The sequence below is a fragment of the Coloeus monedula genome (assembly GCF_965178545.1).
Source record: "Coloeus monedula genome assembly, chromosome: 5".
In the NCBI taxonomy this organism is placed as follows: Eukaryota; Metazoa; Chordata; class Aves; order Passeriformes; family Corvidae; genus Coloeus; species Coloeus monedula.
This window is the reverse complement of record NC_138785.1, coordinates 5539675-5566730: the sequence shown is the minus strand read 5'-3', so window position 1 is coordinate 5566730 and position 27056 is coordinate 5539675. Positions and strand designations below refer to the sequence as shown.

Genomic DNA, 27056 nt, shown 5'->3' with positions numbered 1-27056 from the left:
CCTCTTAAGCTTTTCCTTTGTCAAATGCAAAAAAAGACAATGGAGACTTTTACAAGTTCATGTTAGTTTTGTCAGTCCATTCATTACACTTCTTTTCAGCCAAGAATCAGCAACATCTCCTGCTAACCAAATTCTTCACTGAGGGTCCCCTGGAAAAAAGGGATTATTCCTTTCTTTGAATACACAGGAAGGAGAAGGAAAAAGTGATAGCAGAGCATGAAACACTTAAGTTATGGCCCCTTTTACTCAAGAGACAGATGATGACCATGCCTGTTTTACCCAAGACTGCATTGCTTTCCCCTTCCATCTCAGATACAACAATTCAGCATTTGCTGGACTGGGAAAAAAGCAATGATAATGAAATGCTTTGGGCCAGAGGCTGGTGGAGTCCTTGCCGTGAGGCAGGCATATTACACGGAGCTGTCACTTGATGGAACGCAGGCTGCCCCGTGTGACCGCCCCAGTCCTTCCAGCCCGGCAGATGATTGGGTCACTGCTATCCAAGGTTATTGCTGGAGCTCAACCTTAGGGCTGGGAAGGAGGCAGGCTCTGCTCTTGGGTCTCATCTGCTCCTGGCAAGGGCTCCAAACACAAAGTTCTTATATAAAAGGAGAAATAACAACCCATTTTCCCACATGTTAACCCTTGAAGGCTGAAGAAGCACCGCACTGCACTGCAGGAAGAAGCTGGGAGCAGCTTCTGCACGGGAAGGAGGATTTTTCACCACAAAATGCTTCACAGTAACGTGGTTTAATGCCCAAATGGGCTGAATGACAGAGCTTCCAATTGAAAGGTGTTATAAATCTCACAAGGCTGGGTTTGGAGGCTGCTGATCAGAGGGGAAGGATCACAACGCCGAGGAAAGAACGTGCAAGCCAAGGAGTATAGGTTTCACATCACACAATAGAGGCCTTTCTCAGCTCTAGTCTGAGGTAATTCACTCTGCCAATTAATACGCTTTCAGCCAGGAAAGTTACATTAAGGCAATAAGTCTGACTCATTTTTTAGCCTTTTTTTTTTTTAACTCACGATTTTGTCATTTAGCCAAACACATATAGATAGAAAAGCCTGCAAAAGTGTTCTTGATTGCTGAAATATTGCCTGTGAAGTGTTTATTATTACTGCATTAAACGAAAGAGAGTCCTCAGTGGCATTTGCTGCGTGTGTCATCAAGCTCTGGCCTTCCAAACGCATTTTATTGACATTCATCTTGCAGCTAATGAAATGAAAGGTTGAAAGTTGTAAAGTTTTGCAGCTGATTAAACAATTTATATATAATTCAGAAATTAATCTTGGGTAAGTCACATTCAAAGAGCATCAGTAATGCAATTCAGCCTGGAAAAGAAAGTTAGCTCACAGCTAAAACCTGAAACTCGCTGTTTTAAATGTATTTGCTAAGTCAAAGCCAAGGCCAGAAAATTCGCTCCATGGGTTCAGTCACAAAAATGAACAGAGGTGGCAGCGCCTTTAGATCCCAACCTTTGCCTCATACCCCAATCCCTTATTCTCCAATTCCCCTTCCTCCCTGGAAGTGTGTCCAAGGCACCATGCAGTGCAGTATGGGCTCATTTGTGTCAGCCTCAGAGAAGGGACTGTACCAGCCAAGGCTGAGCACTGCACTAACAAAATTAGCTGGGGTAACATTAGTAACCCAGACCTCATCAACACTAGCTTGTGGCTGCAGAGTGCTCACAGAGATATCCCAGAAGTCCAATATTAATTCAGCTGTTTGTAACATCCCAAGTCACTGCTCCTCAGCTCAAAACCCCAAGACTTTCTCTTCTTACTTAGATGGAAAAACTCACGTATTTACATTGGTTTCCTGTCTGTGTACTTACCCAAATATGCTTTTTTCCCTCTAAGTAAAATATCACGTCCACAAATTTACTCCTTTATTCTATTACACCGAAAGATAAAGTTGCAATTTCACTGAGAGTCCTCAAAGCTTTTACTCAGTTGAAATTAAACTACTAGCTCACATTTCTGCAGTTACTGAGAAATGTAAGAAGAGGAAATTACAAATGAAGTAATTTCATATGGAAAAGAAATAGCTCGGGGCCAAATTCTACCGTCCTCAGTGAACTTCCAGTGAAAGCTGTGCTTGCATAAGGACCACAGAATTTGGCCCTTGGTAATAAGCAGGTTTCATAAAATGTACATGTCATATTTGTGGTGAGAGAAGTAGTTTCCATGGTCAGGCTGAGTTCCCAGATTTCTTAGTTTTGCTTCAATAGCAAATCTCCCCCAAGTCAGTTATTCTTATTATGGTAGAGCATCACCCCTATTTTATTCAAACTGCTCTTAATATTTTGCATAAATAAGGGCAGTAAATTCAGTGTAAATTCTGCAATATTAGCCAGACACACAAGATGACCCCAAACCGTTCCTAATAAACCAGACATGTTACAACCTATCTAAAATTGCTGTACACAGCTACACAAGCCTCTGAGTACTTTTAAAAACAGCCCTGAGGGCTAAAGCCACAAACATACACTTCTCCCTCAGTGAACTTCCATTAAAAATTTCTGTGATTTTTCATGATAGCCTGGCTATGTTTCGGAAGAAGTAGCAACTATTTCTTTGTCAGACACTCCTCATTTAGAGCATTTCTCTAGTGTTATACAACTAGCAGGTTTCTTCCCAGATCCCAAAATACCATGTCTCACAGAGGCTTGGAATATCCATGTTGGAAAAAAAGTTTTCTAGAAGGATTGAGGAGTGAAGGAACCATCAAATGATGAATAACCAGAGAACATAAAATTGACTATGTGAACTAAATGGGAGAGATCAAGTTGGCTGTTCCTGTTCAGTGAGTATCAAATCTTTAAAATTTATAAGATGGTGCTATTCATGTATTATCATTATTATTCTGAATTTCCCATCTCTGTGTGCTGAGGTCTGTTTCTGTGAACTGCACAGTTTATTTTCTAGGTGGCAGCTGTACATATACACTAAGCAGACGGTCCCACAGACGTCCACACACGTCATTGTTGAAACAGAGATTAACCTGGGACAGTGTCAAAATAGTAACACTGAGTTCAGGGGGAAAACTGCTTCCCACGGACGCTCTCCCAAAAATTTCAGCTTTTTTGCTTACATCTGCAAGTAAACATGTGTCTGGGGATGAAGAGAAGGAGCAGACCTTGGGAGCCTGCTCCTTGGGGGCCCGTGGCGGAGGATGAGTTACAGAGAGAGGTTATGAGAGGCCACCTTGGGATCGGCCAGCACTGGGCTGTGGCTCTCCTCTCTGCAAGAGACACTGGAGGAAGTGACAGGAAGAAACAGCCATGGGGAATGTGGGTCAGGCAGAGGCACGGGGCACGATCTCTCTTGTCCCAGCAAGGTGGCAAAGAACTACAAGCAGGTTTTCTGCTCCATTCACCTATGCTTGCTTGCAGCTGATCACCACAAAAAATATGATGATATTTGCAATTTGTCACCTTAGAAATGGTAACAAGCCCTCTCAATTTTTTCCTCTCCCTGTCCAGGAGAGGTGGGATGAAAAATAATGGCTCTGTGCATCAATACAAGTAGAAGAAAGGAAACAAAATGCAGGAAGGTGACCGTGGGGAGAAATACCATTTACCTGACAATCTCTATTTCTCAAATGCTGGATAACCAGCAAAGAGAGGACAATACACCTTTCTGGATGAACTCATCATAAGCCACTCATTCCCCCCACTTATGCTGATGCTTTGAACCCACAAAGTCACCCACAAGGGATGTACCTAAAGGCTACTTTCACTTTTGCCTTGGTCTATCCACACACCCTTGGAAGAAGGGAACACTATGTGCTTGTCCCTTGTCCTGGGGAATGGGAAAGGGAAGCTGTTTGGGCTCCCTGGAATCCCCAAACACATGGCAGTGTCTGCTCTGGTACATGTTCACCTCTCCATACCACATCTGGGTGAGTGAGGAATGATCAGAGCACTTAGTGCACTGGAGCAGCAAGAAAAAAACCATGGGAGGAAACTTGCAAAGCCATTTAGGTTCTTCAAGAAAGCTCAGGAAAAGATGATGCTATTGGAAATTATCTCGGCTGCATGGTGCTGTTTGGCTCACAGCAAAAATTAGAAATAGGAGAATGTGTCCAGCACACCATCCACATATTGTTTGAAGCCTTAATGGCTTCTAGGTCCTGTCTGCACCATGGTTAGCACAGCAGATAGTAAAACCATCATCCCTTTCAGAAAGCAGGAACTCAAAAGTTTTTGCCAGCACTAAGATATCTAAGTCACGTGCTAGAAAACTAACAATAAAGTTAAGCAAAAAAGCCAAGATACATTTCACTAAAATGAAAGAAAAAAAGGATTAAAATGAAATAAAATGAATCTAAATGGCTAATCAAGACTCATACTGCAGGCAGTTTACCATGTTTTGTGGTAAATTAAACACATCATTATGCTGAAAATTGGAAAGCGATTTAACAGAAATGGAATTTTTGCCTCACTGAAATGTGCTGCTTTGCAACAAAGCGGATTTCACTTCTCCAGTCAAACACTGTGAATGAGTCCCAGGACTAGGACTTGTATGTGTTATCACAGAGAATTAACTTTTACACTCAAGTAAACAAGGCCTTTCTCACAATAAAGTGGCCAATCTTTCTAAATGCATTTAAATGCAGAGTGTGCTGAGCCTCCCTCAACTGGTGAGTCCTAAAATAAATATGGAGCTAGATTAAGTGAAAATGCAACAAGCCTGCATTACACTTTGCATTCCTAGTGCACATGAACCTTGATTTGGAACATGGATGACTTTAACTTCTTTTCCAAGAACAAAGAAGAAACTGCGTATGTGAAATGAGAAAAAGCAGCAGCTCTTTTTACAAGATTACACCACAAATATTTGTCCTGGCTGGGTATGTTGACTGTGCTTTGTTTTCTTCTTACTCAATTTTTCACCACAGGCTGTCATGCTAAGTCTTAAAAAAACTGGTGAGCCTAGATTATTTTGAGACAAAAGCTCAAGTAAGTGGCTAATAAAAGATATTAAAAAGTTAGAAGCTGTACTCTCAGTCAGGTCAGCTGGTGACTGTGGTAAATGAGACCATGCAGGAAACTCAGATTTTCAAAATTTCTGAGTGTGTCAAATTTGATTTAAAAGAACTTGTACTTCAAAACCCAAGGGAATAGATTGATAGCTGTGACAGATTTGTACTTTTGCAGGGATTATCTAACAAGAAAAAAAAAAAAAAAGAAAAAGGGACTCTCTGTACTACATCAGGTACTAGAAAAGTCAGTATCATCCCCCATCTAGCAGCCTAAATAAACTGGGAGCAAACGAAACTAAATTTGAGAACATCAAAAGTGAAAACAAAATAATAAATTAATCACTGGATCAGAGTCCAACCTTGTTCAAGCAACAACATGTCCAGCCATACTTAGGCTGATGCTTGTGCACAAACACAGATACTCACACTCGTTTTGAGAGTGCAAAAGAAAACTTAGTCCCAAAACAGTGATGCACAATGGGATCTCTCATCTGGTTTTATCCACATGGGTTTTAAATTTGGATACCAAAATTCCTGACTGACTACATCCTATGAATTCATTAAGCTTTGGGGCTTCAGAACAGGGGCAACAGCACATTATGATTGATTTAACATGCTGTTGTAAGAAAGGGACACAGAGGGGCAGTTTTAAGGCCTCTGGTGTATATGCACATTTCCCTATCCCTGTTCTCCTCCTCTGATCAGGAGCAGTTTCCTGCAGCTGTTAACCCAGAGAGGTAAAAAAAAGCTGGAGCACTGTTACAGACCTACAGGAACACAGATACTGACTGAGAAGAAAACACATGCAATAAAGTATAATATATATTTAGCACAACTTCACATGTTTGACAATCTCACATGTACGTACTGCACGTTTCTTAGCCAGAAACACATTTATTTCCAGAGCAACCAAATGGTTCAAAACAAGAACAATTAAGGAAAATGCTGAACTTAATGTTCATAAAAATCATGGCATATGACTGGTTGTAAGGGTGCAAGGAAGAAATTGTTCCCTGTGAGGGTGGTGAGGCCCTGGAACAGGTTGCCCAGGGAAGTTGTGGCTGCCCCGTCCCTGGAAGGGGCCCAGGCCAGTTTGGATGGGGCTTGGAGTGATCTGGTCTAATGGAAGGTGCCCCTGACTGTGGCAGAAGGTTGGAATTCGATGAGGTTCAAGGTCACTTCCATCCCAAACCATTTTATGATCTCCCTGTGCCCGCAAGGCAGGCGGTGCTGGGAGAGTGGGCATGTCCATGTGCCCCACCCACGGCCTCTGGCGACCTAAGTGAGATTGAAAGAAAGTGGAACTGCAACTCAGAAGAAAGGCAGAGCCATTAAAAAAATATTTCCTTAAAACCACCAAATTACTCCTCCTTGTTATAAGTTATTGCTGTAAACAGAAGAAACAGAGAAGCTGGCTCCTGCAGGAACTGCTGACTAAGGCAATTTTTGACGGCTTGTGACTCCTGAATATCCCACAGCGAAATTCCTGTAATGCACAATTTTGAATTACTCTTTAAAAACACCCTGTATAAATAGAAAAGATTAACCAGCAGGCTAAGTGTTCAGACAATATGTGCATGTTTTACTTGTTTTATCCTTGCAATTAAGGCTTCCTGAAATTGTAGCTTTGTATTTGAAGATTGAGCTAGCAGATTTAAAATTTATAAGGTGCAATGTTTAATTTAAAAAAACAGTTTAAAATCACCAAGGCTGGAAAAATCTTAGTATTTGTCAAAGGCTGATAAACTGCCTAAGAACTACTCTAAGTATTCTTCTGCAAAACAGATTACATCCAGAGATCTCATTAGCAGATATGAAATAGAATTTCACAGGTAAGTGATGTGAGCAGAACAACAATTTAAAATTAAGTTAGATGTAGAAGTTCCAAACTAATCAGAGCAAGATGGATGAATGAAGAGGTAAGAGAGAAAGTGTAACAGCTTGAAAACCGAAAAACAGACAGTTCTTTCTAACCTGAAAATTTTTACATATTAAGCATTATGTTCTAGCTTCTTTTCCAGTTTAAATAAATGAGCCTGAATCTTTTTTTTTTTTTTTGAAGAGATATACCTGGATTTTTTCCCCCTGAAACTAGTCTGAGTTGGTTTGAAAATGAAGTGCTGTGCATTATTTTAATCTGAGTGAAAATCTTTTGTTGTTTTCACAGATACTTCGGCTTGAGCTGGCCAGTCTGAGCCCTTTGCCAACCTGAATGTAAGTCTCTCCTGCAGCCCACCCCAGAGAACTTATATGCTTGGATTTAGCCCAGAGACTCTCACTGGGCTATTTTGAAAATATTGATCTAATAATGAAGGTTTAAGTCCAAAAAGAGGACGAAATCCAGCAAATGGCATGCTGGGGCTGTGTTGTGCATCTCATGGGGCGGTTCTCTGAGGGAATGGGCTAAAGCCCTCATCTCCTTTGGGTAGGAAATGTGTCAAATCCTATAGACACTGATATGCTCTCTTCCCTGACAGTAATTCCTTAGGGAATATTGGACTGACTCTGCCACAAACTCTCTTCCTAAATAGTTTTTGGAGCTTTTGTCTTCTAGAGAAAAATGTCACAGGGCTAACAGTTTCTAGGCTCTGTGATAGGGCAAGACCCTGCTATTAAGATTCCCACAACCACAAAATGCCACTCTCAATTCTCTTGTCTCCTGATTTTGGATGATGGTAAGACACTATGAACACTACGAACTCATTGATGAATGTTGCCATTTCAGTTCTCCTATGGTGCCATTTAGAAATAAATTTAAAAATTCTGCAGAACTACTGCAACGATAGTTTTAGTACCAGTATTAAAAGAGCAAAAACAATAAAGCCAGTGAAATAGAAAACCACTAAAACTAGACTAGAGTAGACAGCACTGACACAAGGAAGAACTTCCATAAAGACAAGGAAATAAACAGAGCTGGGACAGAACCCAATATTCATTTTGAAACAGCTGTGGCTATAAAACAAGGCCACAGAAGAGAGCAATCCTTCTGTCAACTGATAAGCACCAAGGTGAACAGACATCAGCTCCATTTAGCTCACCAAAGCCTCAGCAAACATTGCACAGAAAGTCTGGCAAACAGGACATCTCTAGCTGAAGTCAGTTGCTTGTTTGTTTTGACAGCACCAAAATTTAAAAATAGCTAAATTTGTTCTAAAAATAATATTCATTTTTTTCAGGCAACATCTTTTCACACTGTAGACTCTGTGTTAGGTAGAAATACAGTGTCTGCTAAGGAAACAGGATGAGCACAAATGTCTTTAAGCTCAGCCACTTAAATCTCACACAATGTTGAGCCTTAAGACTTTCTCAACATTACTAGAAAATACAGCTGTCCTTCTGTTGTTACCCCAAACTGGGAAATATCTTGAAATGTGTTAAAAAAACAACACAACTGCACTGTCATCTTTCACTTGATTTTAGGATTGAAGGGAACCAAAAGCCTAGCTCAGAAGAGAATTCCTGAGAAGTATATAACCTCTCTGCTTGGTTGCCCTTCTACATCCTTGAAGGAAACAATGCATAAGTCAGGGACCAACATTTTCTAAAGAAAAAACATATGGTTGTTTTTCATCCAGGCCAAGGATGTATACAAAGAGCAGCTAACTAAATATAATAATCAGTCCACTGATTCATTTCTTTAGGGACTATTTATCTAAATCAATAAATAGATTATTTAAGAAAATAAAATTTTAAAAACCCCAAAACACAGGAACACAGCTTCTAATTAGAAACATCACAACTTGATTTTGGTTTCATTGTGGCAATATGGCATTCTGACGAACCCAATCAAGAGATGGTGGCTGCAGTTTATTTAAACAGTAGTCCCAGGCAGTGAGTAGGTTTCCAGATGTGCTATTCCACATCCCTGCAATCAATAAATAAGAGGAGGAGGACTGTTGGAATGCTAACATTTGTCCAGAAAATTGCTCAAAGAGTTAAAGACAGGGATGATAAAAGCAGCTGCACCAGTTCTTGTCACGCTGCCAGAGTTGAATGTTTACCTAGTGCTGCATCCCCACCAGATGGGGTGAAAAAACAAAAAGTAGCAAGTCTCTTTTCCCAACCATTTTGCCATGAAGAAAGGTAGAGCATAGCAGAACAGATTTATGTGGTAGAAGCAGACCCATGAAGACACATTCAAATAGTTGCATGTAGGTTTCTTGGCGTTTATGTTAGCAGACATTCTGGGGCAGCATCTGCAATCTAAACACTCTCCTGTTATTCCACAGTCCATCACCTTGCCTGTCGCTCTATTTATAATTCATGCAGTCTGGTCTTAGAGCTTGTGCTGCAAGAGGGTCTCTAAAGCGGGATGGCTAAGCTTCGGGGTTGAATTACATTTTATTTCTCGACCAAAGCCACAGGTGTACAGCTCTGGAAGATGCTGAATGTTCCCAGTGATGGATGCTTTGCGTGTCCTCATAAATCCCCCCTGCCTGGAGTGGCGGTCTAGTATCCGAGACCCAGCCATAGTGAGAGCACAGTGGAAGTGCAGAAGTGAGAGAAGAGTGACGATAATCCAAGGTAGGAATCAAAACCCTTTGTGCAGACTGTCCTATGGAAACTGGGCACGAGACAGGCTGCATGGACACAAATCACTGAGCTGAGCGCCAGAAGTTGTTTTGTCAGTCTCTTCCCTTTCCTAGCACAGAGGGAAGACTGCACCAACCCATGATCCACCCTGAGGACCAGGCGGAGGATTAGCAGCCAAGGCCAAGGAATAGTTGGGCCAGAGCCAGGACAGTGCATATATCATGACTGACTTCCCTGGGCCTGAGGGGAGCTCTTGCTTGGGAAAGCATTTCCTCAACAACCTCCCGGATTTCCACTGCTGGCGCACGTGGTCCCACCAGTGGTCCCGCACCTGACGTGTCCCCAGTGCTTACGAGCAGCTGAGCTCTTCACTACTCACAGTTCTTCTCACGTGCCCAGGACTAAGATCTGGGCTCTGGGAGAGCATGCCTGTGTGCAGTGAAAGAGCACAAAGATCCCTGATGGCACAGGCACTGTATCCCATGCAGCCCTGCTGGCTCCACACTTTACCACCTCCTAATCCTTCCCTTGCTGTTATACTCAGTGTACCTGCTGCCAAAACATGCTGGAAAACCTATAAAGGTGCATTGGATGGACACTTCAAGATAAAAATAATGAAAAATTACAAGTCATCCTTCTTCCAGCAACTTCCCCTTACACAGGCTAAGGTAACACTGCAAGAATCCACAATCACGACTTGATGAAGTGAAAATAAACATAAGAAAAGCAAGAAATCCTTGATTATGGATAAGGATACCAGGAAAACAGCCAAAACTAAGTTGGGAATCCATTAGTTCTTATGTCTAACAGTGCTTCTAAGTATGTATTTGTGTCTGCTTCCTGGAAAGAACAGGAAGAGTTGGCATAGACTTCTATAGGAGCAGGATATCATCTCTGAACACTTTAAACCAGCCAGTGCAGCCTATAAAAATTCAGATGCAGACCCTAAGAAAAATGGGAAGAGGGTTGGACAGACAGAATTTTCCTCTTGATGGACTTTTCCAGAGTTAACTGCATCTGGATGTGTACCATGATTTTTATCTGTAAAAAACCCCCCAAACCTTAAATCAGATGCACCATATATGGCAAGACTGTTCTTTGGGCTGCTAAAGACTACTTGAAAGACTGTTTATTACAGCTATTAAAAGCCAACCTCAAAGTGCAAAGGACAATACCTTTTCCATGATTCATTTTCAAATATAACATGTATGTGGACAATTTCAGACAAGTCTGCTTTCTTCAACACTTTGTCAGGCACAGCTTCCCTACCTGTTTTGCATGTATATTTCTGGATAAATGATCTGTATGCAAAATCCTTCTTTCTAGGAATTATCAAACAAACACAAACTGAGAGACTCAAAAGAAATGGTTATGTTAGGCAAAGAGCTGGACACACCTGTGAGAGTTTCTTTTATAAACATTTAGCAGCTGCTCAAGAACATAAATACTCCAAACACTTTTATTATCCATTTCAAGATTGTGTTATTCCCATCTTTTTGCCAGCATGGCAAGAAATACCTCATTTAATGAAGCAGGCACTGACTAGCAGCAGCCAGTGTGGTACCACCTGGATATCTACCATGCCTACAGTTCACATCCCACTTCCATGAAATCAAGTTAAGTTTTGCCACTGACTTCTAAGGAAGACTTCTATTTTCCTGTGATGTCTTAGATAAATCGTGGCTAGCATAGTTTTCAATGTATTCTTAGCTGGTATGAATTCAGAACAAGTCTTCAGTGCAACCAGAAGATGATAGCTAATGCTATTCACCAGCCTGGCTGAAAACTACCCCAGATCACACCAGCTGTGGATTAGTCAGGCTGTAAACTTAAACACAGCAGAGCAGTTACATTTAGCTTAAAGTTACTGCTGAACACACTTGTGAGTACATTTTAACACTAGCAGGAGGGCATGGGAACTTGTGCGTTAGCTTTACAAGAACATAGCAAATTTAAAAAGGAAGTTTCAAACAGTGTTTAATCAGTGTGATATCTACATGTTTAAACACAGGAACTCATAAAACATACTGCTGTTCTTGTCAGCCACTTATGGCAAAGGTCCCATGCACACTTCATGTATTAACATCTCCCTGGATTACCTGAAACTCGGAGATCTCCCAGCACAAGTAAATATTTTCATTTGGGACTGCTGGATTTAACTGTTGGTTAAAACTCCTAGATTTTGTATTTTTCTTTAGGGACCAGAGTCTAGGAAAAGCCTATGCTCTGGTCAAACTCTTGGCTTACACACAGTGCTAGGAGCAGGGTACAGCTGAGTACTGCTCCCCTCCCTCTTCCAAGAAGGACAATAATTGCTGGCTGCATGGCACCCCTTTTATCAGTTTAGTCTTTGGGTACTTTGTTCTGTACAGCCCTCACTGACTTCTGCCAGCTTGGACTGAGAGACCAAAGAGACATCAAGACAAATCCAGCCTCAGCTTCGGAAGGAACATGAGGACATTCAAGCGAGTCCAAGTCACAAGTGAGCAGTTCGAGGCTACAGAGTAATGGAAAGCCAGTGTAAAAACCATAAAGCACACAGCATCTCTAGCCAAAGTACAAGACAAATGATACCTCAAGCCCTAAAATTGTGTTTTGCAGCTTCGGCTGTGCTCAGACTGCGGAATACCTGAGCACTGCTGCAATAGGAAAATATAAGCCATAGCTATTGTCACTGGCACAAGATACTACACACAGCATGGCAGAAAACAAAACTGTATTCACTTGTCAGCAAGTCGGGTTTGGTTCTATTTTTACTGCTAGAAAGCAGGAACAAGTTCTGCAGTGAATTAAATCCATCAAACCATGGGAGACCGGAGATCAGTCCAAAGTATGATGCAGGATGTCTTTGTTAATAATACTCACACCAAAATCTGAAACCAAACTTTTGTGCTTGGACACCTCAAGTGAAAGTGTAATTAATCTTCATAACAAGACTTCACGTCCTGTTTTAAAATGAAAAAACTTGGAATACATTTGGTACTGTGGAGCAAACATATGACTGGATGCTGAGCAAAGCAGAAAATTAAAATACTGAAATGCAAATTCTTGTTACTTTTCAGGGCTAAGATTTCAGTAAGATTAACTGGGTACTCCATAGCTGTTTTCTGGCCACAGGTGTGACCTCTGCACATTTGTGATGTCAACATTATACAGGGTTTTATTGCCATTTGAACTGGTTTTTTGTAGTCATGCATGAAGTTCTTATGACTTAGGTAGGACCACTTACTACTGCAGGGCAAAAATCCACCTACCTAAATCTGTAGTGAGTACAACTAACAGCAGAAAACCGGACATAAAATCCTGATTTCCAGAAACCAAATTCCCTTTGACATCAGGTAAGCCCGGCTCTCCTCACAGAAATCTCCATTCAACACAGCTACACAATCTCCATCCACTAAAGTTTCAGACCACCACCACGAAAACATTTATGTTTTTGCCCAGAATGCACTGTTTTCCACGTGACCTCAGCAGAAGAGAGTTTTTAGTTGCCTCACCTGCATCAGCAGCCGTGACCAGGAGCAAGTACTGCTCCTTGGCCTCCCGGTCCAGGCTCCGCACCAGGCGCAGCTCTCCGCTGCCCGAGAGAGTGAAGGCTTCCTCTTCATTGCCAGCCACCAGCACGTAAGTCAGCTTGCTGTTCAGCCCTTGGTCATCATCCCTTGCTACAACCTACACAAGCAATGCAAACAGAAGAGATATCAAAGACCTGATGAGCGCAGGAGGTCTGGAAAATTATACTGGGATAGAGGAAACATTCTCTGTGATAATAATCCAAATTAATGGGTTGAATTAATGCAAATGCTGCAAGTATAAATGAGCTGTAATTGTAAAAAAAAAAAAACTTAACACAGTGATGGTGGATTTAAAAAACATAGTTTGAAAATATTAAATAGCTGATTACCTATTTTTCTTGAGCATAAATACAGAAAAATTGTGTTGGGGCTCTGTGAAAACCACAAATGACCTGTATAGGCTAAGCTCTGTATGAGAGCAAGCACTGCATGTCCTGCTGTCAGAATCCATCTAGTTCTCTCTCAGTATTTGGCACACAGCCTCATCCCATGTAGGCAATGACTAGATTGAGAGATTTGTTGCATGGAAGTTGAGAATGAGATGAGAGATAGAGCAGACTCTTAGAGTCCCAGTGGAGGCGTGAGGATAGGTAGGGAAAACACAAACAGAACTCCAAAGCATAATATTAACTTTTGGTCAAAAAAAACGCACCCATACAAACAAAAAAGGAAAACAAGCCAACAATGACTGCAAGTTCAACTAAAGCCAAAAGGCAGCTTTTCCATGTTTTGCCCCTTTTTAATTTTGGAGGAAAGACACTGGGCATTAATACCATGTAGGCATGCTACTAATTGTCAGAGACACACATTTATTGCTGAATGTACCCACCTGCAGAATAACTTTTGGGAGCGTCTCCAAATTCTCGGGGACATTCACAGAGTAGGGAGAAAGCTCAAATGTGGGAATGAAATCATTGACATCCTTCAGTACAATACTGACTGTTGCGGTATCGGTCCTGGGGCTGCTCCCGCGGTCAGATGATTGAACAGTCAGTGTGTAGGAGGGCTTCTTCTCTCTATCCAAAGGCTTGGCCACAGTTATCACCCCTGTCACAGAATCGATCCGAAACTCACTGTTGGCATCTCCGCTCACGATGGCGTAGCGGACCTGCCCGTTTGTCCCTTCATCTGCATCTGTAGCCAACACCTGGATTAAATCCGTCCCTGTCAAAGTATTTTCTGACACCTCTACCTTGTACAGCTTTTGGGCAAAGAGGGGGTTGTTGTCATTAATGTCCAGGACTATCACCACCACATCCGTAGACGAAGAAAGGGATGGCTGGCCCTTGTCTGTGGCTACCACAGTCAAGGTGTAGTTGGCCACGGCCTCTCTGTCGAGCTCTCCAGTGAGCCTCACTTCCCCATCGATAGTGCCGATGCTGAACTTGTTTCCCAGAGGCCGGAGCAGGCTGTACTCGATGTAGCTGTTGGGACCACTGTCGGGATCAGTCGCCTGTGCTTTGAACACCACCGTATCTATGGGCGTGTTCTCCGGGACGTAGGTCAGCTTAGGGGAGATAAAGCTCGGAGGGCTGTCGTTCACATCGAGCAGGATGATCGAAACTTGGGCTGTGCTGGTGTACCTGGAGGCTGGGAGGGGAGCCATGTCATGGACTTGCACGACGAGGCTGTAGAAGGACTGGCTTTCCCGATCCAGAGGCTGCCGGATGCTCAACACGCCGCTGTTGTCGATGCTGAACTGCCCCGCGCTGTCCCCGGACGCGATGCTGAAGGACAGCTGAGAGTTGGGGCCTGGTTGGGGAGGGAGAAGAAAGGTAGATAATATGAATTCATCCCACTGACCTAGGTATCAATATTTCTAGCCTTGTTTCCACAGGAAATCTTCCTTCATTTTCCTATGGAAATGAACCACGTGGTTCCTATACAACCACATGAAGTGTTCAGCCTCCTCATCACCATTTTTGAATCCATCTGCTCATTTCAGGCAAGTTTCAGAGTGGAGAAGAAGCCTTTGAAATGATTATTTTCTGACATGGTAATATTCATGAAAGAGAGAGGGAGGATGTTAACTGGAGAGGCGGCAGAGGGAATGTCTGGCAGGGTTCATCTCTGCATTTCATTCAGCAGGAGCTGCACGGTGGCACCACGAGTAATTTTTCCCCATCTAAAATGGTTGGGGATAAAGGATTTGAAGGGTTTTCCTTCAGAAACCAAGACTCAGTAGTTCTGCTGCTCATTGAACATCTGGTTTCCTCCATTATTCCCAGTTCAACCAAGCAACATTATTATTAATGTAATTATTTCATGAATTCTTCCACTCAATTAAAAAAGCCACAAGCAGAAACTCCCAAGCCTAGCTGGAGCAAGCCAAGAGTGAATAGTGGGGAAAGGTATGCTTCCCATATATGGCATGGTATTCCAAAATATCAGATGAACAGCCCTCACTCATCTCATGATCAAAACATAACTAGCAATTATGGTCAGGGGAGAGATTTATCATTCCAGTAAGGGAAATACATCCTGAACCTGGACAGGGCTGTGAAATATCCTTACATATTCCACATAAGAAACAATGTGTGTTTATTGCTTCGATTCCACAGTTCACTCTGAACAACTAATTATTGGGAACATCCAATTGTGAGACAAGTTTCTTCTCCTCTATCTTACTCCTATTTTAATTAATTTAAAATTTTTTTCTTGTTTTGCATATTCAAGACTGTGTTTAGGGTCAGTAAATTAACCAACCATTAGCTACTAATTTACCCCTCAAACTAGCTTGTTCATGCAAAGAAACCAAGCTGCCCATTTCACTGATTGCTGTGCATTTTGTCATTTTTACTCAGAAGCTCTTTTCTTTCCGAGTGAATTGCTTTGATAATAAAATTATTCCTGCATTAGACTTATTAATCTCTGCTGTTTATTATGCTCAGACTTGAGAAATCTAGTCTTACATGTGGCTACTCTAATTGGCATCTTTCCCTCTCTTTTTCCTCTTGTAGGAGTTAAATTATAAAATGAATAGAATGAAACATGAAAGACAAAATATTTGAATGCAATTTAAAACATTAATACATTTATCTGCCAGATATTAGTGTTTCTCCATTACTTTGATCAAGTGAAGGATGGTGAAAGTTTAATGCTACTCTGATTTTTGTTCAGTTCTATTTTCAAATGACTAATTACATGCATAAAAGTCTTGATTTCAGTAAAGTACTTTCTGGCAATTCAAGATTTTTGCTGATTTTTGGAGATGGGTAGGATTTGGGTCCTGCAAAAGAAAATTACTTTGAAAAATACTCTATTTCCTCCACCCCCTCCCACCCCAGTGTTTTTATGGTGTTTATTCCTAAGAAAAAATTAGTTTGCTCTTCCTTATCACCTCCATGAACCTTTCATTCTTTGTCCTGTATTCTCATGGGTTTCCATGCTGGTAATACTAATATAAATTAAACTGTGAAACGGAAGATTTGCCTAAATATCAGTGGAGCCAGGAAGGCCACTTAGGGAACTATTCTTTTTTTTAACAGCATGCCAAGCTGGCATTGTGCACCTCGTCCATCCCCCCTTCCAAGGTTTGGAACTGGGCTTTTCTTAGGGAGACTGTATAGACATCCTCTTTGTTGAACTTTAGGTTTATTTAATCTGATGCTTAATCTGATAAAACACTGAAAAGACAGACATGGAGTCACCAATTTCATGATAACACTCTAAAGGGTTTTGTTTCTATTTTTATTTATTTACTAATGAGACTAAAAAAAGACCCAACAAAACTACTTCCCCTCTGCCATTCTATAAATATCTATAGAGTTTAGCTGAGAAATTACACCAGCTTTGCCTGGGGGAATACCTTACCATACTTTTTAACAAACTGACAAATGTGTGTGCTTTCCTGGGATATTTTTCCTAGTAATTCTTTGAAAAAAATAAAATCTGAATCTCAAAATGAATGTCTTTATGGTAACTGAGTTCTTTAGCATATATTATTATATTACTACATTATTAAATATCCAAGAGCTGTAGCTGATATTTACTATGGATCTGTACATGAAACAGTCCAAGCTCAGCTAAACAGCTGCTGTTTCCCAAGGGGTGTGCTGAACAAGAAAACGAAAATTGAAGCAGTTTCACTATCACCATATTTCTGTCCTTTATCAGTGTTTCTCCTAAAACAACAGCCATGCCTCATTATAAAACAATGTCTTTTCAGAGCTCCTTCAAACTGTGGGATCATGTAACATAAATAATCAACGAAATTATATTTGTATTGAGTGCATTATCTGTGAGCACATGAAGAAGAGTATAATACTAGCACTAGCTATTTCAGTGCTCTAGATAAATATAAGACAACACAAGATAACAAGTCTGAGCTTGAAACAGAAACAACAATAGATCATAACATTTGCTTAAGTTACAGTCCTATGGGAGAACTCAACCTGGCACGCTCTTGAAATGATATTTCTGCCCTATTAATTTTAAATCCAGCCTGCTAGAAAAGCAAGTGTGCCAGAAAACATAAAAAGCAAGATATCTGACTTCTCATTGCATTGCTCCTCAAATACTCATTTGCCTCCTTGATAACTGAGTGTGTGATGAATGTGAATTGATATATCAGTGCTATGATATAGTTCCCATCCACTGTGCACAGATGGAAATTAATGTATGAGGTGCAACAGAAAAGGAAAACAGACCCATAAGGGTGAAGTGAAATTAACTTCCAAAAGGATTTGAAACCAAGTGTTGTAGTCTTGACAGGAAAGTAAGAAACAAAGGAGGAGATGGACACAAACCCATTTATCTACAAGTCTGAAGGAACAATCCCTTCCCTGGAAATGCACGACACAAGCACAAGTTCCTCCTCCAACTTATGCTTAGTTTACAAAAAATAAAAGCCTTAACAAGTGTGGTGAAAGAGAGATTAATGCAAGAACAGCCAGTATCCCAAAGTTTTGACTTCTGATTTGTTGGCTTATCTTATGGAATCTCTTCTCCCTTCCTCAGTCTGATCTCAAAACCAGTTACGCAATTTTTACCATGGAAAGTTCCATCCATCAGGCAAAATTTATCTCCCCACAAAAATGTTGGAGTTCAACAACTCAGCATTTCCTGAGGAAAAACTGCTTTACTGAGTAATCTTGATAGGGTCAGTCAATTTAGGTGCACAAACAGGGATTCCTCGAAGCATGTAGGTGGCTTTGTCCTTGAAGGACATTTCAGTGCGAGACACTTCTGTGGGCTCCGCTGAGCCCCTGTCAAGTTGAGAGGAGACAAGGTTGCTCAACATGTCACAAAAATAACCTTCACCTGTAAAGTCACTGTGAGTGTTATGAATGAAGAGTTTTGCATTAAGTCACACTGGGTAATGTCTGTGGACACTTCAGAAAATGCGGTACACGATGGAATGATGTTTACATATTTTATGGTCATCTTCTAGAATTATTCTTGCTTGGGTACAAACTGTATGGCAAAATGGTTAAGCAAGCTATAAAAATCATACATTTTACACTCCAACACATTAACACCTTCTGGATGCCATAAACAATCCCAAGATTAAAGCTTATTTTAATGAGAAGTTTTCCCAAGATCCCTTTCAACAAGTTTTTTTAACCTCCACTATCAATACCTTGTAGATGACAATTGTCTTCATGATAGACTTACAAGTTACAGTACGTTTATGATGGCTGCAGATAACATCTGATATTACCACAACCCTCTTTAGAACTTACAATGAACTTTCAGAAAAAGAGTTGCCAGACTTAGGTCTACTTTAAGTGTGAATTTAAGCATATGAGAGCAGCGACTTACGGGTAGTCCTAATTTTCCCTCTTTAGGAAGTCTTCTAATAGGTTGCTAAGGTGAAAGACAGCTTTATGATCACAGATACAGAGTGTGAGGGAACTCCTACCATCATCGGCATCAGCGACGCTGAAGTTGAGGATGGCGGATCCCGGGGGCAGGTTCTCCATCAAGGAAGTGCTGTAGGAGGCCATGCTGAACACGGGCGCGTTGTCATTGACGTCCAGGATGTTGAAGTACACCCTGATGGCCGTGGACTGGCCTCCCCCATCCTCAGCACGGACAGTGAGGATGTAGTACTGCTGTGCTTCGTAGTCCAGGGCCCGGGTCAGGTTGAAGACCCCGGTGACAGGGTTCAGGAAGAAGATTCCCTCTTCATCATCCTCGCTTACGGTGTACGTGATCTCCCCGTTGACACCCGAGTCATCATCAGTGGCAAGAATGGCTGCTACCAAGGAACCTGCATGGCACAACAGCAGAGCACCATCAGGCACTTGCAACAGGCAGCTCCCTGGGCTGCCCAGAGCCAGCTCACCATCAAGCAGATCCACAGATGAGAGATGTCCTCCAAGAGAAATTCAAGCCTCAACACTGTGTGAATAACCATTGCAAAAGTTTTTTCAAAGCTGAAAGGGACAACATATTGTTGCTTTAAAGGGCTACTCAAACACCATAAGCAATGGCCAGGAATGGTTTTTTATCTTTATGCAGATTAGACATCAACAGGGGCAAAAATATCTTTTCTCCTGCTAGGTATTGTCTTTCTATGACTCAAAGGACCCTCTCTTTGACGCAGACAATCACAAGTTCTGGAACCTTCTAGATATTTCTTTCCAAATGCAGAAACCAAAATATGAGTACATACCACATATCCCAGCTCTGCTTTTTGAAACAGTGCCTTTGCAGGGTAACTGCGGTTAGAAAACTAGAAACCTTATAGGGGTCCGTTCTCCGCTGTTTTCTGAAATTCAACGCCCTGTGAATTTGTGCCAGTGTTTTCATTTCTGCATAGCTGCCCTCGCATGACTGACCTATCTGACTAGAGTTTGGAAATCAAGTGTCACTTTTTAGTATTTCGAACACTAATTATAATTAAGATCAGCTCATTTCCAAGAAAATAAATCATTAAATTTCCTTTCCCTGGAACCAGATGAACTACGTGCAGCACAGTTAACTATTTTCAAGCAATGAAAACTGCTTATATCATCAGAACAAAGAAGAGTGCTATAACCCCCTTTAATCCAGCTGGATACAGTGGTATCTTTCACACCCCATTGATTAGCTCAAGCTCTAATGTTCCTTTAACAAGAGGAATGGGGATTACTGCCTGGGATAGAAAGTGGAACCTCGAAGGGGAAACATCAGGGCCCTTCCCCTCTGGGTGAGCCTGCCAGCTGCTCCAGGACTGCTGGAGAACAGAACAGGAGAAGATGCAGTACTTTAAGAGAAAATCAGCCTATTTGTTCCTTCAGCATCCATCACTGCTAAGATGGGTATAAAGCACTAATGTACACCCTAAAAATGATTAACGAGAGAAGTCTCATTTTAATGTGGAGGGAATTAGGCTTGCCTTTTCCAGGGTCATTCCTGCTAGAACAGACCAAGACTCAAGGCTCTGAGAGAAAAGAGAGAATGGCTGGGGATCAGCAACCAAAGCACTCTGTGCTGTAGAGACATCTCAATTACTTCCAGATCAGATTCCTGAGGCACAGCTGATTACTCTGTAAACCTTTAATGCAAAACAACACCAAATTTTGGGACAGGGACTGTGGGGCAGAGTGCAAAAGTTTGAGGCACGGGGGTGATCTTGGTTATTCCAAACTGAGACTCCCAAGCTTATGAAAGCCCTAATAAAAGCTTAAAAGCTATCACCATGTCATTTGCATCTCCTTGGTTTATTCATGTTTTACAATAAGCTTCTGAGATGCTACTGGCAGATACTGCTTTTCTACTAGCAATCTGTATAAAATCTTGGAAGTAATATTCATTTTTCACCTGGAGTCATGTAATAGAGCACAGTACTTGAAAACTCTTTTCGATCTAAATATTTTCTAGTTTATAACCCACCTTTTAAGCAAGAAAACCTCTTGCATACGAAACCACCTTAAAAAGAAGAAAACAACCCCTTGAGAGGTCAGTGGTGGTATTTCCATTTCCTGTTTACCTGGAGTGGCATCTTCTGGGATGTCAAAGGAGTAGACTGGCCTGGAGAACTTGGGGATGTGGTCATTAACGTCGCTGACAGTGATGTTTATCCTCATGTCCGAGGACTGCAGGCCATCGTCAGCACGGACCAGCAGGGAGTACTTGGAGCGGCGCTCCCGGTCCAGGCGCTTGGTGGCTATCAGCTCCCCTGACTCGGGATCAATGTGGAAGCTATCATCTGCACCGCTGATAATGGTGTATGTGACCAGGGCATTGGCTCCCTAAGTCAGAACAGAAGTGGTCAAATCACGTCATTTGCCAGGAAAACCACATCATAACTTGCAGTAAGACAAGGATCGTTCCAGTAACTACACTTGGAGATTATTTTTCCAAACAGTTTCCTTTAATAAACAGCCTTCCTGCCCAGTCCCTGCTTCAGTCCCACAGTAAAGACACATATGCACACAGTTTTTATTTGTGAGACATGAAATGATGAGATTACCCAGATACTTTGTGCTCCACTCTTCATAAAAGGATTTCATCCAGTCGATACCAAAAACCTCTGTTACCTGTTTTAGTTTCAAGCCAGCATCGCCGAGCAGTGTGACATCTTAATAAGGATAAATGTTTATTCTTTTTTTATGTCTGAAGATTAAATTAAATCTCTGGCAGTGGGATCAGCTCTGCCTTTCTTGCTCTCTGGAGATGGCATGAAGCAAGCAGGAGAGGGAGGGAGGGAGGAATGAAAGGAGGGAAGACCTGAGGCAGCCATGTGGCAGCTCTTCCAGCCGCCATGCATGGCAAGGGCCACAGCTCATGGTCAGGAGAAACTCATGGAGGCCGTGCTTGCAGCAGCCCTCAAAGGTCAGTTTCTGCATGGATATATATTTACCCCCCTAAATAAAAAGCCCCAAAGTGATAAATCACACATCATTAAAATCACAGTTCTGATTTCTTGGGTTGTGCTGCAAGTCAAAAGCATTTGCTTTTGGGTCAAAAAATTTCATTTGTTCTTGGGGGAGGAAAAAAAAAGCATTCATGTGGACTTTGAGCATTTTGGTTGAAAGGAAAATTAAGAAAAAATAACGTTACATAGAAAAATGTCATGTCCTTCTTTTTCCAAGACAGGCTTAAGGATACTGAAGGTTTGGTAGCCTCTAACACCAGATAGAGTACCTAAACCCTGTGTGCTGATGGTGCCTGGAAATGCAAGCAGATATTTACTGTGCCCTCCTCTGGTGCCAGGCCAGAGCTCAGGTTTCACAGCTGAAACCTGCTGCTGACATGCCAGTGGCACTAGTGCAATGAACAGCAGATCAAAGAGAACAGGCAGAAAGGAATTCTATGGCTGTTTCAAATACTCCTGCCTAAAAAAGCAAATTAACAGAGATAAACACCTGCTCCAATTTGCGAGAGGAGAGACAAGCAGTAGTTACCTGACCTCACCAGAGTGCCCCGTGCCAAACTTTCTCTCTGGGGTGTTGTTTCAAAGAGCCAGGCAAAGCTAACTGATAAAAGGAAATTTAGAAAGAAAACAGGCTTCTACAGGTGGCCAGCCCTGAAGAGCTGCATGCAGTGCTTCAGCTATGTGCTCAGGTGTGCCTAGGGGCTGTCAACACGCTTTCCTCCAATTGTGTGGCTTAGCCATCACATCCCATGAGCATTTTCAGAGGTGACTGCATTCTTCACCCTGTGTTTGACCACCCAGAGTCCTAACAGAGCGCAGCTAAAACCACAGCCATGTGTGATACTGGTTTATACTGTGCCCTCAACTTCAAAAAGGGGGACGGGGAATAAAAAGGTATCTTGACCCTAAACTGCACATCGCTAGGAAAACTTGGGCTCTTTGTAAAGAATTTGAGTTACAAATGTTCTGGTAGGGAAATTGAAATCATTCCTTTTGAGAAAAAGACTGACTGATTTCTCTCTAGGGTAACAAATCCCTTTCCACTGGATGGAGTGCTTCAGAATGGGTAACAGATTAGGTGCAGTTCAGGAATGGTTAAAAAGAGGCTGGAGCATAAGATACTGCTATAATCTTATATATATTTGCCATACCACATCAGAGAGTGGTAGTTCAGTATTTACTGCTTCCTAAAATAAAGACAAACAGCTAAAATTTTTGTTACAGATGTGCACCTTTCCAAAATCCTGGGTTTTGTCCGTATATTAGGCTACTACTGGAAAATGAAGAGAAAACCAAAATATTTACAATCACATTAGAACCATTGCCGGGGGTGTTCCCGTGGTTCCCTCTGTAGTAGTAAGATTAAGTACACCAATTAACAATCACAGGAAGACTAACCAAGCTAACACAAAAAAGGCCAGGAATAAAATTCTCTTGAGGAGGTTGAACTGCCCTATTATTTGAAAACAAGAACTGCTTGTTGTTTTCAAGTGTAACTTTATAGTTTAACGATAACACGAACTTTTTGCACGAGTATATTGACTTTTTAGGCCTTTCCCTCATGGAAAGAAACTGTTCAAGTAAACAAAAATAACATGATTAACATTTTTGTAACTTAAGTTTCTAAAATAAATGAATGCATCAACAGCATTTTAAGTTATTCATAGCACCTTAGTTGCATCATTCTCCTAGTAATGAATCTAAGTGGGCATAATTATTTTGCAAACAGGTTCATGTACAGAGCACGCATTTAAGCATTATTTCTTTTCCCCTCTTTTTGGTAAAATAAAACATTCTTTTGGAAGGGATAATATTGATCTTTGTCAGGTCTAGTCAAAGGGAAAGCAGGCATTATCAGAATTTTTCTTGTTCTCCAAGGCTTGTCTCAGAATAATGTTATTGCACACTTTGGAACTGGGCTCAACTACATCATCTTGGTTTCAAAGCTGGTTTAGACCTCCATGACACTGGACAGAATTTTGTGAATGACTGCCATGATTCCTAAGGCCAAGCTCACACAAAGGGATGAAGGGAACAGGTAAAAACATGTCCAGAATGGCACTTCTAGTACCAACATTCAAGACTGAAACCATGCTCCTACCTCATCAGCATCCATGGCTGTCAGCTGCAGTATTTTGGATCCATCTCCTATATTCTCCTCTACTGTCAGATCAAGCATGTCTGTGGGGAATACTGGTGGGTTGTCATTGATATCCTGAAGTGTTATTTCTACCTGTAAAAAGCAGGAATGGGAAAAAAAGTTGAGTGAGTGCTGGATGCTGATAGGACCTGAATGTTACTAAACAGATAATTCTGAAAGACATCAGGTAAATTGCTCTTAATCACATGAATTAGCACATTCCCAAATCACACCAACAATAGGAAAAGCCCGTCCGGATATTAAAATTCCACGCTGTTATAAAATACTCCTAGGAAAACCTCTAACACAAATAAAGTTAATTTGACTTGTTGATAGCAACTGATTTTAAATGGTCCTAGTCTAGTTTATATTGGAAAAGATCCACTGATAGACTGTCATTGTAATCCTCAAAGTCAGCCCCTGGAGAATAACTGCCAAGTGCTGGGGCAGGAGATCGTTCAACCATTAAATGCTGCCTGACACGAAGATGAGGTGGTGTAAAATTCTCTCTGAAATGTTTATATATTGGCAACTCTCCGTTCTGAGAGGGGAAAAAACACCCTTGCACTTAATATATTTTATAACAAATAATCTGCTTTTCTCTCTCTCACAAAACTCCCCTCTAATTGCAAACATAAACGTTACTTAAGGAGCACCCACTAGCATCTACTCTCCTTGCCTGTCCAAAACTCAACAAATGTTCTTTTCACATGCCATATTTGTATGCTTTTCCAAGTAAGAATGATAGTTCCTGAAAGGTTGTTTCGTGATCTTTATCCCCAGTTTTTCATAAGCAAGATTGCTGCCCTGCTGATGCTAATTCAAAAAGATGCAGAGCTACGTTTTCTCTTGTTGCTGGGTCTGGAATGTGATATTCCGAAGTAGAAAAAGAAGACACAGCTGTTTTAGATTGATCATGAAAAAAAATGTAAGGTTTTGGACCCAAAATACTGAACAGTCACCAAACTCTGAAGACCCACTAAGGAGAAAATGAGTAGCTGAAAGAAGTCTTACGAAGGAAAAGAGAAAGGTAAAAGGTAAAGGTGTGGATAACTTCAAGAAGGTACCAAACTTGACAGACGAAATATTATTTACACTACAGAATCTCCTATGCCCTTATCGAGAAGGACTCTTCCTACACTTAGATGAAAATATATGGATTGGGTTGCTCTGTATACACCTAACACAGACATTGCTGGTGATCCAAAGTCTATGATTTCAACTGTTTCTAGTCCCCCGTCATAAGATTTTCTTCTCTGTTCTGTTTTCATAGGGACCACCAATTGCCAAGCTCTTCTGACCTGATCACCAGGATGAACCAAAAACCAGAGGAAATGTTACATTAATATTATTATTAGTGTAATATTAATATAGTAGCTGTATCTGCTTGAAGGGGAGACAAAACAGTGGTCTTTTATAGAAGGCCATTATTTATTTATCCCCTATTAATCCCTTTGGCCATTCACAAGTGGTACACAACACAATTCACAGCCTGAGACAGATTAACCCAGAAGGTTTTGTCATTAAATTTATATCCCTGACAACAGGGACATAACAGAAGCACGAGGAGTGCTGAGCAGAGCACCATGAGCAGTGATTGACAACCACCTCACCAGACACAAACTTCCAGAGAATAAACCAGCCCAGGCTGGTTTTCAAGGAGAATGCTGCATCTGGGTGACAATTAATCACAGAAATGGGAGGGAAGTGGTAGAAATGACAGATGAAGGATTTTGCCAGCCCTCCTTGCCCATGGACTGGCACAGCACACTCTTCCTGCTTTCCTCCCCAAAGTGCAGCAGTTCCCCAGACAGGGTTTCAAGGCAAAGCAGCTGCACAGCTCTGCAGTTCATTTATTCCTACCATACATGTCATTCACAGCTAATGCTTCAGCGGTGGGTGACATTTCACCACCAGAACCCATTTCCATGATGAGAGATTACCCTTTCATATGAAAAATATGTACCAGCTTCTGGGGGGTTGGGGATAGGAGCTGTGCATCACCTACAGCTTGAATGATGCAAAATAGCGAGGATCCAAGAATAAGATGGCTAAGTATTGGGGGACAAATAAATTAATTATAAAGTCAGATTCCAGAGGACTGAAAAAAAGGAGAAGAATAAAAGAGGCAATTTTAATCTGAAAAATCAGTTCACTAGGAAACAAAGAAACTGTATTTTATACTGAAGACGTGCTTCAGATGGTATAAAAATAAGAAATTCTCAAATGAGAATTTTTTAGGAAAGAACCCAACATTTTTTAAGAGCATTTGTACCATGATTTATTACTTATCCACAGGGCTTATATAATGTGTATTGCTTCATTATTCACCATTGGCTAAGTCTAATTAACATCTGCATCTAAAGCTATCTTTTTACTTCAGCTTACACACAGAACTAGGGAGTAAGATCCTTGGATGGACCTATTTGCAGAAATTTCACTGAAGTAATCATGGAATCAGAGAATGGTGAGGGCTGGAAGGGACCTAAAAGATGATGTAGTTCCAACCCCCCCCTACCATGGGCAAGGATGCCACTCACCAGACCAGTTTGCTCAGGGCCTATCCAGCCTGGTCTAAGACATCTTTGAGAAATATTTGAGAAAAAATGTCACATTTTCCCCAAAACAAGAGTCTGTTACATTTCATTTAAGAAAGCATAGATCCTGAATGAGATCTGATGTAAACTGAATGTCCAGGAGCTCAGAAATTAATTTCACTTTGAAATTATTCCACAAGTTCCAACACGAAGCAGAAGCCCACAGGAGAACCACAACCACAAAAATCTTGCACTGCCACATGGCACTGGAAGATTGCAGCGTATCTTATCACATCTCTACTGTGAAAAAGAAAGAAAAAGAAAACTCCACCAAGCTTTAATCAAAGATCTAAACTAAACCTTTTCCCAACCAACTGCATCTTTCTAATCCCACTTCACATTTGCATATAGATGTCAATGTGTGTCACTTTAGGAAATACATGGTTTGATTAACATCGTATGCTACCAATTAAAA

The 27056-nt window shown here is 41.3% G+C and overlaps 1 protein-coding gene across 1 annotated transcript in view; it reads right to left on the bottom strand.

Annotated features, from left to right (window-relative positions):
* The window catches only part of FAT4 (FAT atypical cadherin 4), a gene marked incomplete at both ends in the record, with an annotated part of 122258 nt that overhangs the window by 35352 nt on the left and 59850 nt on the right, over nt 1-27056 (bottom strand). Inside the window, 5 exons of the mRNA XM_082282669.1 lie at nt 13021-13195; nt 13928-14850; nt 18962-19312; nt 21017-21278; nt 24006-24137. Coding sequence (XP_082138795.1) covers nt 13021-13195; nt 13928-14850; nt 18962-19312; nt 21017-21278; nt 24006-24137 — 1843 coding nt within the window. The remainder of the gene's footprint in view (nt 1-13020; nt 13196-13927; nt 14851-18961; nt 19313-21016; nt 21279-24005; nt 24138-27056) is intronic.